Source organism: Colletotrichum navitas, assembly GCF_030913465.1.
Source record: "Colletotrichum navitas strain CBS 125086 chromosome Unknown LY79scaffold_87, whole genome shotgun sequence".
Taxonomy (NCBI): domain Eukaryota; kingdom Fungi; phylum Ascomycota; class Sordariomycetes; order Glomerellales; family Glomerellaceae; genus Colletotrichum; species Colletotrichum navitas.
In genome coordinates, this window is record NW_026850633.1 from 21,289 (window position 1) to 38,418 (window position 17,130).

The window sequence follows — 17,130 nt, forward strand, 5'->3', positions numbered from 1 at the left end:
CATGAATAAAAAGAAAGGGGGTAAAGATGGGATAGTAATATGATAAAATTCGTATTTTATAGCAAGTTGTCCCGGAGAAAAAGCGCTTTGCTGGTACCCGGGGACAGGATTTGCTTCTGGCTAGGGATGAGAGGGCACATGTATCAACAAGTCTTGGCAGTGGTCTTTTGTCCCGAAGGCCAAGGAAACCATCGTGGTTATCGTCATGTCCACACGGCTAGACTAAGTATTCACAGTGGTTATTGGGCTGAATTTCGTGTTTCGCCGCAAGCCTCAAGTCACTAACCGCCGTATAAACTGTAGATATATAGTGGATGGGAAAATTCACTGTAGGCCATGCGATTTGGTATTCGCGCCAGTCCGTTCCATCGACTGAGTTGCCATAGAGTATCAAGTACAGCAAGGCTCAACATTTCACTCTTCCTTCAGATTCGGCAGAAATCTCGAAGAAGCTGCCGCTTTTCCAGCGAGTTGTGCAATACGTTGACCGCTAGTCAACTCAAAGACTGAAAGATCAGCTCCAATCTCCTTTGTCATCCACACTCGAAGCTCTACAGCCACAAGCGAGTCGACGCCGTAGACGTTCAGGGGTCTTGATGGGTCAAGATCGACCAACTCGTAGCTGAGAATCTTGGACAACTGCGCCAGTAAGGCATCTAGAACGATTTGCTCAGCTTGCTTCAGCGACTCTGATGCCGCGATCAGGTCGGCAGTTGATCGTTTGCCGGAGCTGTGCTTCCCCGGCAAAGAGTTGCCGCCATGATCGCTGTGCAGAACCAAGTGGTTGTACATCGGCTCGTGCTGCCAAGTGGGCTGCTCCGCGCCCTCGTCTGCCGAGTACTTGGGGAGCCAGAGCATAGGAATGACCTGGGCGTCCTTGGTGCTTATCTCCTTGCCCTGGCCTGGCTTCGTGGGGCGACAGTAGTAGTCCAACGCGTTGAGGAGCTCCCCGACAGACATGTATGCCCAGCCGATGGAGAGAAGATACTCCCTCAGCATTGGTCTCACAGCGACCATGCCAGCATCGCTCATCACTGGTGCGTTGAGCGCGACAACGTTGTGACCCTGAGATGCAAGGTGTTTGGCCATAGCATCTTGGTACGCGTTGCCCGCACTGTAGTTTGACTGGCCTGTGTTGCCGGTAACGGCTGTGAGAGAAGACAACATGACGAAGAAGTCAAGGGTCGAGTCGGAGGTAAGCACTTCCCACAAGTTCTTGCTTCCAGCAACCTTGACGTTAACGGCTCCATGCCACTCATCTGCAGTCATGCTAGTGAAGACATTGTCCTATAAGCACAACTTGTCAGTAAGATGATTCCTTTGGCGGAAAATTATGCAGTTCGCCAGGTCAAAACTTACGCGAAGCACTGTGGAAGCTTGGATGCATCCACGAACTGGAGGCATATTGGAGAGAGCCAAGACGATGGCTTCCTCCAAGGCCTTCTTGTCGGTGATGTCACAGCAAGGAGTGACGATGTTGACGCCGTTGCTCTGTAGTTCTGCAATCAGAGCCTTTGCCGATTCATCAACAGGTCCCTTCCTCGATGTCACGATCATATTGCGCGCGCCCTGTTGTGCCATCCAGCGAATTATCTCGATGCCAAGGCCTCCGAAGCCGCCAGAAACGACGTAAGTTGCGTCTGAGGTGAATTTAGTCGTGGGTAGTGAACGCTCCACCACCTGGACAACATCGTCGTGGTTGCACTCGACGAGAATCTTTCCAATGTGCTTGCCGGACTGCATGAAGCGCATTGCATCTTGTATCTTAGACACAGGATACCTCGTGATGGGTGTCTTACGGTCAATACCAAGGCCGATAACACTCTCCATGGCGCGTGCGAAGAGGTCGTCGAGTCGTCCACTGTCTGTCTGCCGCATGTAGTTCAACTCGAGAGACTCAAATCTCACACCGCGGGCAAAGGTGCCCATGGAGATACGAGATCTGGATTCAATGTCGGACAAACCAATCTCGGCAAAGGATCCGAATGGTGCGACGATTTCCCAGGTGGCACGGAGCGTGTCACCAGAGAGACTGTTGATGACGATATCGACTCCACGGCCGCCAGTCATTCTCAAGACGCCCTCTTTGAAGGTCAAGTCGCGGCTCGAGAAGATGTGGTCTCGTGGCAATCCATAAGTCTTCTCGAGGAAATCACGCTTCTCGAGGCTGCCTACTGTGGCAAAGATCTCGGCGCCCTCACACTGAGCGAGCTGAATAGCAGCCTGACCGACACCGCCGGCCGCCGCGTGGATCAACACAGTAGACTTTTGGCCGCGTCTCGTACGCTTGTCCAACCCGCCAATGTCGTACAGACAGGCGTAAGCCGTCGTATACACAATGGGGATAACCGCAGCCTCTGCAAAGGACTGGTTCTCGGGCACCTTCGCAAGAGTGCCCTCAGCGCCTCTGCCATAGGTAGAGAAAGCGCCGTTGAAGGTGAAGCCGAAGACACGATCGCCAGGCTTGAAGCGAGTCACTCCCGCTCCTACCCTAGTAACGATACCTGCAGCCTCAAGACCAACAGGCGTTTCCTGGATCTTGCCAAGCATTACGGCCAAATCCTTGAAGTTGACAGCAGTAGCCATGGTCTGGAACTCAACCTCGAACTCTTCCAAGGGAGTTGCATACAGGTGATCGTCAGTGAAGCGTAGAGAGCTGAGTAGGCCGACGTGTTGGATCTGAAGACGCAGAGGACGGCTCAGGTCTGCTCCAAAAGCAACTTCGGCGATGGCCTCGTTGGGAATCTGCTTGATGTGTCTCGTCACAGCGGAAGCCTCAACGAGTCGTGGAACGGTGATTGATCCATCGATAACCTTGTATGAGGTTTCGTAGGGCCCCTTGTTGGATGAAACGCTCTGATCAATCTCGAAGATCCTATCCGCGGTGGTGTCTGTATCCTCTTGCGATTGGAAAGTGATGGCCACAAATTCGAGCTCGGGTCTCTCCAGACGAATGGTTGCGGCAAAGCCGTTGACAAGAGCAGCCTCAGGGGTCTCTTCCTTGGTAACCCACAGCAGCCGTTTACCGGCCACCATGGTCTTCACGGCAGCCAAGACCTCCTCGCTGGCTGAAGCGAGCAGAGGTGCTTCCAACTCAGCGAGTAGGATACAAGTACTCTCGGAAATCTCTTGTTGACTGGCTCCCGCTGTGGACTGAGCGTATTGCTCGATCGTAGCGATATTGGCTGCCACGCCCTTCTCAGCCAAGCAGGATGCCAGTCTTTCAGCCACGAGGCGTTGGGCATCTGAAGAGATGTTGCCAACGACGTAGTAGGTCCCGGAGGTCGCTGCTCCGTTGCTGCGCTCTTGTGACGGAGCACTCGAGATCAGGACCAAGGAGCCTTGGTTACTAAGCATAGCATCGACACCAGCGAATCCGTTCCGGGTCAAGCAAGTGCCCCAAATTTTTGCCATGGCTTTGCTTCGTGCCTCTGTGAGAAGGAGCTTGCCCTCGGGCTTGAGGAGCCTCAAAATTCTGCGAAGGACCCCGTCAATATCGTTGTTAGGTATGGCGCGAATCGGTGCAATTAGAACATCATACGATGCCAACTCGACATCCTGAGAAGCTAGCTCAGCCTTGATGTCAACAACCTTGAATTGAACATTGCCTTCTTCGGAAATGCTTGTTCGCGCCTCGTCCAAGAAAGAAGACGAGCTGTCGACAAGGTCATACTGGACATAGCGCTGTCCCAGGGTGGACAAGACTTTCTTTGCCGAGGTGCAAGTGCCGTTGCTGATATCGAGGAACTTCATCGACGGGTTCTTGTGAGCAAGTGCATCCAGATACTTGTGGAAGCCCTCGGCTCCTTCAAAGATCTTCTCGGCCTTCTCGGTACGGAGAAGCGCGGGATCCGGCTTGTAATCAATGTTCCATGCTCTGTGGCGTGGGTCATGTACAGATGTAGAGTCGTCAGAACCGTCGACCTCTGTCACAATACAGCCCGAGAGTTTGATCATGGGCTCGTTTGACTTGGAGTCCACAGCAGTGCAGGACATGAGATGCTTTTTGCGCCCATGAGAGGCGGAGTCTGCGAAAACGAGATATTCGTCTTCCGAATGCTGGGAAGCGGAAACCCAGAGCTCGTCCATGAAAGAAATGACAATGGGACTCTTTTGTTTCTTGGCGGGGTTAGACACAAGTGGTACCAAGCACGCTTGGAGTGCGCCATCCAGTGTCGTTGGGTGGATCAAATGCGGTCGAAGATATTCCTTGGGCATCATCGTCTTCAGCAAGGGTACGGTCGGCTTGACCTTGGCCAGAGTTACGCCTGATTCGTGGTCGACAGCAAAGTCCGACACGGTTTGGAACGTTGGGCCAAACACAAAGCCGACATCTTCCCACGCTTGGTATATCTTGTCGGATGTGCCCCGAGTCTTGCACTTCTGTTGAGCGTCATCAATTCTGGCCTTGCAATGGGCCATGAACGCTTCATCTTCAAGGCCGCCATCTACAGCTGATGCTGCCTCTTCAAACTCGATGAGGACCTGGCCACAGCAGTGTTCCCGCCATTGGTCATCATCCTGGGCGGTGCAGACTTGGAACTCGCGCCAAGCCGAAGGCTTCGTCTCCAAGGCGGCCTGCTTGACGGGTCGCAGGTACAAGTGTGACTCGACGCCCATCGCGTCGTCGGGAACCTGCAACGCTGAATGGAAAGAGACCTCACGGAAACGGATTCCCTTGATTTTCTTCTCGGGACACGAACGCTCGGCGAGCTGTTTGCAACCCTCAATTGCCATGACGAGCATGCCCGCAGCAGGGTACAACACAGATCCGGAGATAGTGTGATGTTCCACCCACGGGTTCTCCGAGAGACGAATCCAATTGCGCCAGATGGCATCATGTTGGCCGTCCCAGTCATTGACGGGCGCTCCGAGGAGCTCGTGGCGAGGGTACGGGCGGAAGCGGAAGTTTCTGCTGAGTCGACATTCGTTCCAGTATTCCCGAGTGTGGTTGAAGGGATACCGAGGAAGGTCAATCATCATTGACGGCTGCACTCCGTCAACGTGGTTGACCTTTACCAGGTCAAGTTCAATCCCCCGAGTGAACAGAGATCCAACTCCCTCCATGCTTATTTGCAAGTCTGGCTCACCACGCTTGAGGAGATGATGATACTTGACACCGGCGTTGCCTCTGACCTCATCGTTAATGTTTCGTAGCGGGCCCTGTAAGGCCGAATGGGGTCCGATCTCGATAATGTCTGTGACGAGATGGGATTTGCTACCTTCGCCCTCGACACCGGTTAGGGCTTGAAGCATGGCTGTCATTGACTCGTTGAACCTGACTGGCGACGTTAGGTTCGTAGTCCAGTAAGCGGCCTCTCGAAGCTTGGAGTGTTGAATATGCGACCCGTATGCCGATGAGAAGAATTGCACGTTAGAGGATTGGCCGATGGGCGAGCCTGGCTCAATCTCTCCGATTAAGCTGGCGTACTCCTTTGAAATAGGCTCCATGAGCTTCGAGTGGTACGCCATCTCGACCTTGAGCTTACGAGCAAAGATGGACTCCTCGTTGAGCAGTTGAACCAGTGCATCGATTTGCGCAACATCTCCACTGATAGTGTGACTGGTTTTGCTATTCATGCAAGCAACAGCAAGTTTTCCAACGCTCTCGAAGCCAGACTTGTTGACTCTGTCGATGTACTCCAGAGCCTTGTCCAAGCCCAGGCCGACAGCGGCCATAGTACCCTTTGGCTGTTCGGGAGAGCGAGCCAACTTGGCAGAGAGCTTTCCTATAAAGCGAAATGCGGATTAGCCTTATTCATGTCTTGAGCGCAAGAGTAACTTCAATTACCACGCCAGTATGCAATACGCCAAGCGGACTCTTGCGAAATAGCACCAGCAGAGTAGGCAGCTGCGATTTCACCAGAGGAATGACCGGCAGCAGCACGGAATTGCACCCCCCAATCAGCCAGTAGATCGACCAAAGCAACCTGTACAGCGGTGCACAAAGTTTGCGAGAATTCAGCGTCATTGATCCGGGAGTCTTCAGCCTTCTTTGAAAGTTCATCTGCCATCAACATGCGTTAGCCAACAGAATCTCCATACCAACAAGCGCGGTAGGGATTGCGCCTCTACTTACCGATGACAGACCATTCGCATCCCACCGTCTTGAGATACGCATCTGCACTTTCGAGACTTTGTCGGTAGGGTGAGTAGTGCATGAGCCCATGTCCCATGCGAGCCCACTGCGCTCCCTGGCCCGTGAATACAAGTCCAAGACCGGGTTCGGCGACAGCCCGCGTAGCTGATTGGCTTTTGGAAAGGATGTCTTCCAATTCCTTTCCTGAACTGGCGACGACTGCGCTGCGCCAATGGAACCGAGACCTCTTCGTCGCTAATGTGTAGCTGAGATTGTAAAGAGACTCAGTCATGGTTGGCAAGTATTCCTTGTATGCGTTGCAAATTCTAGTGATGCCATCTTGATCCTGACTGCTAAAGACAAACAGCTGCGGAGTAAAATGAGTCCCATTGATGACCGGAGTTATTTGGCTCGCTGAGTAGAACTTCCCTTTAGTATATGCACCGATAAAGTATTCAAAAAGGGACAGAGGGAAGGGCTATGCCGACTTACAAGATGGGTCTGGCAGTCGAGGCACTTCGACAGTTCGGTGAGGCGCCACATAGTTAAGCTCTTTGAGGCAAGTAAGGGCGTCGTCCATAACGACGTGCGCGTTTGTGCCCGAAATACCGAACGAGTTGATGGAAAGTCGACGGACACCTGACTTGGTCTTGGGCCAGGGCATCGCCTTGGTCGGAAAATAGAGATTCCACTCGTCTGGAATCCTGGGGTTCTTCTCCTCGAACCATGCGTTTGCAGGGATAATACCCTTTTCCAGGCAGAGTACACCCTTAATGAAAGATGCAACGCCAGAGTTGCCCTCGGTGTGTCCGATATTGCTCTTGAGGGCTCCAATGATCAGAGGCTCTTCTGCCGAACGATACGGGGTGAACATTTCGCTGATAGCAGCCGCCTCAGTGGGATCGCCCACGTTGGTTCCAGTTCCGTGGGCCTCAAAAAAGCGCGTTTCAGAAGGGTCAAGCTGGGCTTTAGCATATGTCATTCGCATAAGTTCAGCCTGGGCCTCCTTAGCAGGTGCCGTAAGGCCAGGAGAGTGACCGTCATGGTTGCATCCGGAATTGCGGATAACAGCACGGATGGCTAGTTTCAACAGCGAGGTCAGTGTCTGATATCACTCTTACTGTAACTAGGGAAGGAAGGAAAACTCACTATCTCCGTCGCGAACTGCATCTGACAGCCTTTTGAGAACGACCACTGCGATACCTTCGCCTCTTCCGTATCCGTTTGCACTCTTATCGAAGCTCTTCGAGGCACCTGCTGGGTCAAGAACACCAAGGCCGTTGAGCTCCAGGCCCATTTCAGGTGTGAGCAATACGTTGGTGCCGCATGCAATTGCCTATTGATGCATCAATGTGTTAGAATACCTGTTCAAGACAGCTTAGTTGTGTGTGGTGGGGCCCGTACTATGTTACAGTCGCGGGACTTCAAGCCAACAACAGCCTGGTGAAGAGCGACCATGCTACTTGAACAAGCAGTGTCGACGCTAAGAGCCGGTCCTCTCAGACCATAGAACCATGAGACGCGCCCAGCTAATGTGCTAGCGATGGTACCGGTCGCAGTGTACGTCATCGGTACATCCACGTCTTTGATCAAAAGATCACGAAAGTCCCACATGAACGATCCAACATACATGCCCGTTAGCGAGTTGTGCATGTCAGCCATGGTATAACCAGCGTTTTCCATGGCAGTGTAAACACATTCAAGCAGCATTCGCTGCTGAGGATCCAAGTTTGCAGCCTCAGCAGGTGTCATGGCGAAGAAGGGCGCATCAAACGCCTTCACATTAGCATTCAAGAAGTGTCCTTCTTTGCCGCCAATCTATAATCCCGTTAGCTCAGATCATTGGGAAGCATATTCGGGGATGGGTATTTGGCGATCGTACCACTCCGTCTCTGTGATGGTCGGGGTGCCAGAAAGCTTCCGCATTGTATCGATCGGATGGAACAGGTCCTCTCGCAGATCTTCCGTCAACTAGGAACTGAAAGAACTTCTCGACAGTATCTCCGTCGCATGGAAGCTTGGCATCTAGGCCAATGACAGCAATAGGTTCAGCCATCTTTTAGCTAAGATAGAAATGGAGCCGGACTGTTGCTCTGACTGTGGCTCCTCTGGATCAAGAAGGAGCAGTGAAAAGCGAAGAGGGTGTTCTCGCGCTCAGAAGTCTAGTCAGAAGTTTGTCCATGAAGTGAGGAAATTCCGAGGCTTAGGTATGGTTTTAGTAGCATTACCCCATAATTTTCCACCCTTTAGACCTTCAGCAAGGGTCTTGACTCTGCGGCTGTGAGTTGACGTGTTCACAAGCACATGACGAGTCAATTTCTACACGATGTAACAGAAAAGTTAATTATAGGGGATTGATCAGACTCAGGGGTATACTCCAAAGATTGGCATGATTCAGACGTATATATTGGTGTTGGTTTTTCACCGATTAACCGATGGGATATCCCGAGTTCGCAGTATCACGAAGTGTGGGAAAGTGTGGTTAATTAGTGGTTGTTGATAGTTGACTAGTTAACAAGGTGAAGTGGGAGCATAAGTGTGGCAGCACCCTTGCGTATGGGCAAGGGTGGGGGATTCTGCCGGTAGGCGGCGTGTCACGTGACCCACCGCCTCCGGCCGCATCACCCATATGCCAACAATTGGATTCCTTCGAGAACAAAGAGGGGTTTTCTATCATACACATGGTCTAAGGGTACTTATCCAATGCTGTCCATTATACTATGGTATGATGGTGGGTAAGTAGAACCTCTGGGGCAGGTATAGTGGGTTGTGGTCCACATATATCGGGACTCTGACTGGCCAGGCTTTTGCTAAATGTGCATAAGAATGTCGAAGTACCAAAGCACTCGAAGAAGCTGGGTCACATTGGCGGGGGGGGGGGGGGGGGGGGGGGGCGGGTTACATTTGCCCACTACTAGCACAACTACTCCCACAGCTGCTACAATAGGTTATACAGCCTTTAACATAATGAGAGAGTGACGTTCACAAGGCACTGATGAGTTCCTTCAAGTTACTTGCATTACATATATAGGGGAAAACTAAAGAAGAAAAACTATTTTGCTTATTTTCAGATAACTGAAAGGTAGGGCTATGAGGTTCCCGAGAACTAGCTGCCTTTTTGGTCCCCCGAGTTCATAGTAGGGTAGTAACACAGTAGGAAACACAATATAAGCATCTTAATGTATTACAATATATACAAAGCAGGTTTCTAGCATAAAGTACGTGTGCGTGGGGTACGTATATACAGCGATAATCATTGATTCATTGATCGCATGTGTTATGGGTATCCAGATGGCTTTGTGTTCCCACTGTCCCAAGACTGAATGCATGTGTCATCGGATTTCCTCCATTTTGGCTGGGAAAACCTATTCCCGCAATGTTACCTATATTTACCTTGTGGGGCAGGCAGCCACTACGGCCCATTGGAAGATATGGGGCTGCAGGGTAACTAAATTACGTACCTAGTCTCTATGGAGTATGATATACGTTGTCGTTCCATGCGCAGTGGGCATATGGACTCAGAGGTACACTGTCAACTTGTCCCACAAGGTGGCGATGTAAGCCACAACTGTGCCGTAGCAATCGTGAAACCACGTTTATGCCTCATCCTATGCATCACAGTTATAACCCTAGCTTTACCTAACCCTGACTCTGTGTCTAAATTGGTTTAAGGTTGTCCACATAGATAAGCTATCCCCTCACACCGACACTCGAATTCAGTGAAGTCCGTAGACAGATTCCAGTCACCCCACCTAGGTAGGTCAAGTAGCAACTACCTGGGGTGGTGCGAATCTGGGGAGATGTGTTACAAGGTAATACAACTACGATTATAGCATAGCAACCGTAGATCCTTTTTTGAGTCAGTTTTACGACTTGCTATTGCGAGAGGTCAGTCATGTGACCCATTGCCCACCGGCAGAAAAGCTGCCCCATCAACAACAGGGCCCCATCACCTACCATTGCCCACTTACTTCACTTGTTACTTTATAACTTGACAACTAACTATCAACAACAACAATTGACCACTCTTCGCATTACTTGTGATACCACAACAATCGGGATATCCCTATCGATTGTTTAGTGAAAAACCAACAAGTCCCTTTTTCTAGCGCTCCTTTAGGTTTATAATAAGCGCTTATTTAGAAGCAGGATAAGTGCCTTTTTATAGTAGTTATCTACTAAGTGCTTATTCTTTACCTCTTATCTTGCTTGCTTATGTTACGTAACCTATACTGTAGTTCTTCTGTCTTAGGGAGTTACCTACATGCTAACTTGCTTGTCCTGTTAGTAAAAGAGCGAGTCGCCTACGCCTGCTGTGCCTAGTGGGGCAACACTGCCTGTAACTTGTCGGGTTGTAACACATCCCCCTGGTAGATAAATAACTGAATCATGACAGCAATGTACATACCATTTAGACTTCGCAACAGCATATTACCCCTGAGGAGACCCTTACTCTGATCGGCATCGGACTGGAGACCCTTACCCTGATCGGCATCGGACTTTTGCCTGGCTGTTACATTACCATCATACGGAGTACTTTATGTTATGGAATCACGGCCAATAAAAAGTTTCATGCAGTGGGAAGGAACTACGGATAAGCCAGCCAAAAGCCGTCAAAAGCTATCAAAAGTCTGGCCAGAATGCCAATATCAAAAGTGTAGTATTCCAACCTCAGTATCTAGAGATCCTTTCTTATCAAACATATACAGAGTATCCGTATAGGGGTGCTAGTGCGGTATTGTCATGTATCTCCGAAAGTGAGGGGTAAAAGTGGGGATAGGTCCACCAAGAGGTTAATGAGGTCCGCTCGCAACTAAAGGGATAAGGTTAGTCTTCAGGGGCTCATTTAGGGTGAGTCTACAGACAAGCTGATAGTGTCCCCCCCCCCCCCCCCCGAGTCTATAGACAAGCTGATATTGTCCCCCCCCTGTCAACCCGAGAGTACCGTGCACAATACCAGCGATAACAGCAATAAATCTCATATCCTAAAGGCTGCAGGTTCAAATCCAGTTTAAATCCAGTTTTCTTAGATCTTTTTAATTCCAAAACGGCTCCGCCGGGGAGGGTTGGAATGGTACTAACCCACCCTGCTTCCTACGCTGCGCTCCGGGTCAGGATGGGCCAAGACCATCCCTTTTGCCTCTAAGATAGTTGTGTTATCACCTGAATCCACTGTCTGCTGGACTCTGCATAGACCAGTGTGCACGGTACCGTATACACTCGCTAGGTTCACAAGCCGCACGGATCACCCACTAAGCCTATTTTGCAAGGCGGTCAACCAGCTTAGCCACCCACCCACCCATCCAACCCTAACCCTTGCCACCTAACTTGCTGCTAACGTTGACTAACCCCTGCATTTGCCACTTCTAGATCCCTGTTTCTGCCAGTCCGCTAGCCCCTATCCAGCAGCCCGTGATCAGTGCGGTTTGTGAATCTAGCGAGTGGATACGGTACTCTCGGGTTGACAGGGGGGGGACAATATCAGCTTGTCTGATTACTCCCCCCGCCCTGTCAGCCCGAGAGTACCGTGCACGATAACAGCGATAAGCCTCATATCCTAAAGGCTGCAGGCTCAAATCCAGTTTAAATCCAGTTTTCTTAGATCTTTTAGGCTCTGATTGGCAACGGCAGGAATATTAGATAATGCGCTAACTTGGATAACGTGAGGGGAAATATTAGTTAGAAACTGAATAAATACAGCGCTAGGCTAACAATGGCCCCTTTTTCATTAGCAGAGTTTGCCTATAAGAAACCTTGCTATTTTAACATGTACCTAGATAAGAATGACTTTTCTGTTGCCTAAAAGAGGGGAAATATTAGATAACTACCCTACTGCTACCTATTTTATTATAAGGTCCTTACAAGGTGCCTATAAGCTATCTAATACTTAGATATAATAATAACTAAGCAAGGGTTAGGGTTATATACTACTAAAGTGTAATAAAATATATTTAATTTACTTTTTAAAACTAAGGTTAGGGTTTTAGGGATAGTATAGTACATCTTGCCTAGCTAAGGTTTAACTTAATATACTTATATAAGCAGTAAGAACTCCTTATTTGAGGTACAGGCTGTTATCTAACTTTGCCGCCGTTGCCAATCAGAGCCTTAGTTCCAAAACGGCTTCGCCGGGGAATGTTAGAACAGTATTATAGTACTAACCCACCTTGCTTCCTACGCTGCGCTCTAGGTCGGGATGGGCCAAGACTATCCCTTTTGCCTCTAAAGATAGTTGTATTATTACTAAATCCACTGTCTACTGGACTCTGCATAGACCAGTGCGCACGGTACTCTCGGGCTGACAGGGGGGGACACTATCGGCTTGTCTGATCACTTATTTAGGGTTAAGTCGACGATTATCTAATCTGAGATGTAGCGCTGTGTACTGATACTGTTGGCTGGGAGACAGTGCTTCTTCCGCCTTGGCATTCTAACTACGGAGTACTCCGTAAGGATTTTTGATAGGCTCCTATGTATGGTCTTTAACATATGGATTACCAGACTACTGCATAGACGTCTCTATCCCTGTAGTTGCGAACGGACCCCACTAACCCCCGTGAGGGGTAGGAGCAAATCAGGCCGCAGCATTTAACGCCAAAAGCCAATAGTTTCGAGCTACTTCTATTCATATGGCGTTTTGCCTATGCCAGAGGTACCAACAATCTCTACCTTTACATAAAGGTACATTATAGTCTAAGTAGCCCTGCTAGGTCCTTTGTCGCCGTAGGCCCAGATCTACTAGAGGCTCATTAGGCTAGATTGTTACGTTATTGACATATTGCATTGCTCCAGGATACAGTTATCTAGGCAGGCAACAGCAAGGTTCTCTAGTAGGACCTCCACGTGAATAGTGCTATAAGTAGAGGATTCTAAGTTAGAAGACATTGTGATTTTAATTATGATGTTAGTGATAATGTTGAAATAGGTGGTACTTGCTAGCAAAATAACATTCTAAATTAATGTATCGTCATGTATGTCCGAAAGCGAGGGGTAAAAGTGGGAATGGGTCCACACAGGGGTTAGTAGGGTCCGTTTGCAACTAAAGGGGTATGACATGTTCCATTCCGAAGTTTCCATTAACTTTGGAACCAGGTCTTTCTCCATGGCGATCGCAAAAGTTTCCGGACGACTGTACAGGCGCATAGATCAGGACCACGCCTGCCGTAAGCAGGTCTTCCCACATGTGTCGATATGTGATTGGTTTCGCGAATCCAAAGTCGAAGCTACTGACATCAGCAGAGCGGTGGTCGGTAAAGAACATGCTCATTGGCGGGTGCGAATCAACACGCAAGCTGATTGTTCGCTTATCTCTAATGGGCGCTATGAAATCGATCAGGCGTTCCACATGCTCTTCAGTGCAGCTTTCCGTTAACGCTCGGATATAGCTTGCCAGCTTCGAAAGCGGTGCGTCAGAGATGACCTCTCCAGGCGGAAGAGGCGGCACTGGCGCGGTGTCGGAAAATGCGCCTGCAACAGCATCACGCATGAGTCGGTCTGGAACAGCAGGGTTGTGTAAACGAGGTCGCATGTTCACCGCTTTGCCCCACCAGAGGGGGCTGGAAGAATCAGGGTTGTAGACAGGAGCGCGTATCTTGGACAGCATCCGCCAGACGTATGCGCACATGGCGTCGTATGTTGAGATCCAGGGAGCCTCCGTACCTGTTGGCATCGCAAGCTTCTTCAGCTTGTCAGCTTTGCTTTTGGGCAAATGGAACAGCACAGCTTGCTGCATCTTGTGATCAGGATGCTTTGGTGCAACTGCAGGTCTGTTGACGAGGCTATCTGCTGGCAGATTCTTGGTGAAGCGCGAGACGTCGACGTTCGCGGGGTTGCAAATGGGGAAATTAGTCGAGCGTGTAACCGCGTGACAGTTTTCAGGAAGCTGACGAGTGAAATCACTTTACCCCATGAGATCGCAGGAATAATGGTGATTGTGCATACTGAAGAGAAGGCCTCCTTTCAACAGATTGAGCTGGTACGCTGCGACTACTGGGCTGTTGTCTGGGTCGGCCTCTGGACTCTCCTCCCCCCAAGTTAAACCAGGGACACCTGTTCATAAGGAATGTTAGTTGGCGTCGGAATATAACGGAGGTGGCGGGGAAGGTGGGCAAATCAACTGCCCCAAGACGATGTAGGACAAGGGAAAACACTCGATAGACTGACTCCAGAGATTGATATCTTGCAGGCTATGACCAGAAAAGTAAGACTGCTCAATGTCGTCCAGAGAAGGGTAGTTGCCACGAGGATCTAGCTGATGGACAACAAATTGCACAGTGGACTCCTTCCTTTTCACGAAAGAATAGCCACCCTCGATATCTTCCAGCGGTGGTTTCCTGTCGCGCCACTAAGCGTCGCTCACAGGACCGATGAAGATATTGATTACTGAGAGTTTCACATTCTAAAGGGAGCATGTTTGCTACCGTCTATTTGGTGGTTCTTGCATGATCCCTAGACGTATTCGGATCCGTCCTCCTTCAACCCTGATAGATATCTAGCCCCTCGCAATGAGCCGGGCCCTGAAGACCAAGTCTTTGGATACGGTCGTAGAGTCTGCCCGGGTAGGGACCTAGCTGACGAGAGCATCTTCATCACCGTTGCAAGTCTCTTGGCGACATTTGACATCAAGAAGGCCGTGGACGAGTTGGGCAACGAGATTGATCCAGAGCTCCATGGCACGAGCGGCTTGATTATGCGCCTGTTAGATTTTCCTTACAGCATCACGCCAAGAAGTGCGAAATCAGTGCAGCTTATACGGTCTGTCGAAACGAAGCATCCGCATGATGGTGACGATGCCAGGCTCGTGCAGGATGTTTTGGCAAGCCGATTGTGAATGCAACTGGATTCCAAAGGAGGGCAATGGAATTTGGGCTTCTGAAGTATGGGTTAGGACACATCTTGACGGCCGGAAGAAGAATTTCTGAATAGAAGGTGTGGCACTCATCGCCTTCAACAACAGTAATCAGAATACAGTCTCCATAGATATTCAACATGTCCTTAGACTAGTTTTCCTTTCTTGTTCTCGTAGTTTCCAACCACCCGTGTGAAGATATCTGGACTCGTGGGCTTGTTCTGGATGCGCTGCTGCACCTGTGCCAAGATCCAAGTCGTGAACTTACTGACGCCGATGTTCCACATTGACATGCTACGATAGAGTCGCAGCGCGCAAATTATATTTGTGAATCTTTCCACAGTTTTTATTTTGTCGTGTAGGGCGTTCATATAGAAGTGTTCGACGCCGCCCTCAAGCATGCAGAAGCTGTGAACAAGGTAGAAATCACCCATGACATCGAAATTGTAGAAGTTGAACCAAAGAAACACGTTGAAATCTGTTTCAGCACTGACTTCAATGTCGGCTAGGAGTTTATTGGTGTATTTGAGAACTCGGGGCTCATGGTCACGCAGAGCTGTCGCAGTTTTGGCTTCAACACATATACGCATAGGGCTATTGAGTTCTGACATTTTGAGATGAATCCATATTCCCATGATTTTCGACACTTTGAATGTGCTTGCTTATCTCGGACGATTTTCATCGAGGCCAGGGGAAGCAGGAGATTGTATCAAGGTTCCTCTTCATACAGTCGGTATCGAGGAAGACGGCATCGGTGACACCGGGCTTATCCATAAAAGGTTCGGTGGGGCCAGCCCAAACTATATCCCATACTTCTTGTGAAGTTTCCAAGCATACTCATATAGATGTATTTTGTTCCAGATCTGACAATTTATGTAGAGGTTCGTAAACCTGGCCAGGAATGGCCCTAGTAATCTTGGCTGTTGATGAAAGAGACCTCACTGCCCGATCATATTTGAATAAATACCTGATATGATCAGTGACAATAAGATATCCACGGTCCCAAAGGCATCGGTTAGTTGCACCGTTTCAACCGGATACGATATCAAAGACCTCAGTATCGGCAGGGTCATTGTCGTGCTGACAGCCGTAAGATATGCCAAGAGAAAACTTTTGATAACACGCTGCGCTGGGAGATCACGCTCGCCGTATTGAAACGCGCAGAGATGAAGCAACATTCTGATGAAAAACGAGAGCTTATAAGATCGGGTTTCCAAGCACGTCGATCGCGGACATCGTAGTTCGCAATTCGCCTTCAATTTATTAAGATTCAGGGCGATCATCACTGAGCAACTGATGCCTTTCTTTATGTTACGCCAGACCAACTCAACTCGCAAGGCTTCAAAGACTACCCCAATTTCACTGTCTAGAGCTGCCGATCATTGTACGTGGTGGCGGTACTTCCCAGCGAGGACGAGACTCAAATGAAGTGTTACAGTACTATGGCGGCATAATGGAGGAACGAGACCAAGATTGTACGTGCCATCTTACTCCATTCTAGACAAGATCCATTAGATTCATATGTTTTGGGCGGGCATTAGCTGAAACTTGTCGTGACTTGCCACATCGACGCGTATCGTCTCAAGTCAAGGTAATAGGGTCCATATATTACGCCTCCGAACGTCTAGAAGCTTCAAGCTGCTATCCTCGACCGATACATTAACCCACACAGGAAGATCAGTATTAGTAAGTAGTATGCAAAAAGTGAAGGTCGTATATACATATAGATGTTCCATAGTCCAAAACAGTGGAATAGGTCCATCCAGGATTCGAACCTGGGCCTACGGAAGGATATGATTGTGAAATCAGAATCCGACGTCCTAACCAACTAGACTAATAGACCACACACCCTGAGCTCAAGCTCAGCTGACTTGGACAGGTGCAGCCCTATTTATGTGGGACGATATGCTGAATTAAGCCCTCATGTGGATACGAAGAACATGTTTCTTAATAATTAGCCAACTTGGTCAACTCGGCAGCTATTACAGTATTCCCGCCGCTCCTATTGGAAGAAATCAGGTGGAAGTTAAAACTACGATTAATGATAATAGTAGCGGGTGCTGGTCGTCGTGAGCTGCCCATGAGTAGTAACCTGGCTGGGATATCCACCCTTGCTTCCAGCCTCTTCATTATCAGCTTCGGAAATAAGCCTCCATGATAACATTTTCCACTAACAATTAAGATCCAGCCGTGTACACGGATA

General features: G+C 49.4%; 2 protein-coding genes and 1 non-coding gene across 3 annotated transcripts; all 3 read right to left on the reverse strand.

Annotated features, from left to right (window-relative positions):
- Window positions 1–349: 349 nt before the first annotated feature.
- On the reverse strand, window positions 350–8,348 carry LY79DRAFT_399509 (mycocerosic acid synthase). Its single transcript, XM_060553011.1, has 8 exons — window positions 7,962–8,348; window positions 7,484–7,897; window positions 7,229–7,415; window positions 6,572–7,159; window positions 6,080–6,493; window positions 5,792–6,007; window positions 1,360–5,729; window positions 350–1,287 (listed from the first exon to the last, which is right to left on the reverse strand). The coding sequence occupies exons 1-8, from the start codon at window positions 8,133–8,135 to the stop codon at window positions 415–417; spliced, it is 7,236 nt and encodes a 2,411-aa protein (XP_060409286.1). The 5' UTR covers window positions 8,136–8,348; the 3' UTR covers window positions 350–414.
- A 4,352-nt stretch (window positions 8,349–12,700) lies between these two features.
- LY79DRAFT_583456 (uncharacterized protein) lies at window positions 12,701–15,538 on the reverse strand (the record flags this gene model as incomplete). The annotated part of the gene is made up of 6 exons (XM_060560323.1): window positions 12,701–12,748; window positions 13,161–13,977; window positions 14,059–14,128; window positions 14,243–14,423; window positions 14,655–14,761; window positions 15,196–15,538. The coding sequence occupies 6 exons, from the start codon at window positions 15,536–15,538 to the stop codon at window positions 12,701–12,703; spliced, it is 1,566 nt and encodes a 521-aa protein (XP_060409287.1).
- A 1,143-nt stretch (window positions 15,539–16,681) lies between these two features.
- LY79DRAFT_t244 lies at window positions 16,682–16,770 on the reverse strand. Its single transcript has one exon. It is a non-coding gene; the product is annotated as a tRNA-Gln (tRNA).
- Between the last annotated feature and the right edge of the window lie 360 nt (window positions 16,771–17,130).

Coding starts and splice junctions, on each gene's coding strand:
- LY79DRAFT_399509 (XM_060553011.1), bottom strand. CDS start 8,135: ATGGCTGAACCTATTGCTGTCATTGGCCTAGATGCCAAGCTTCCATGC. Junction 7,160..7,228: donor TGCAGTTCGCGACGGAGATA/GTGAGTTTTCCT, acceptor TGTTGAAACTAG/CCATCCGTGCTGTTATCCGC. Junction 5,730..5,791: donor GCGTATTGCATACTGGCGTG/GTAATTGAAGTT, acceptor TTCGCTTTATAG/GAAAGCTCTCTGCCAAGTTG.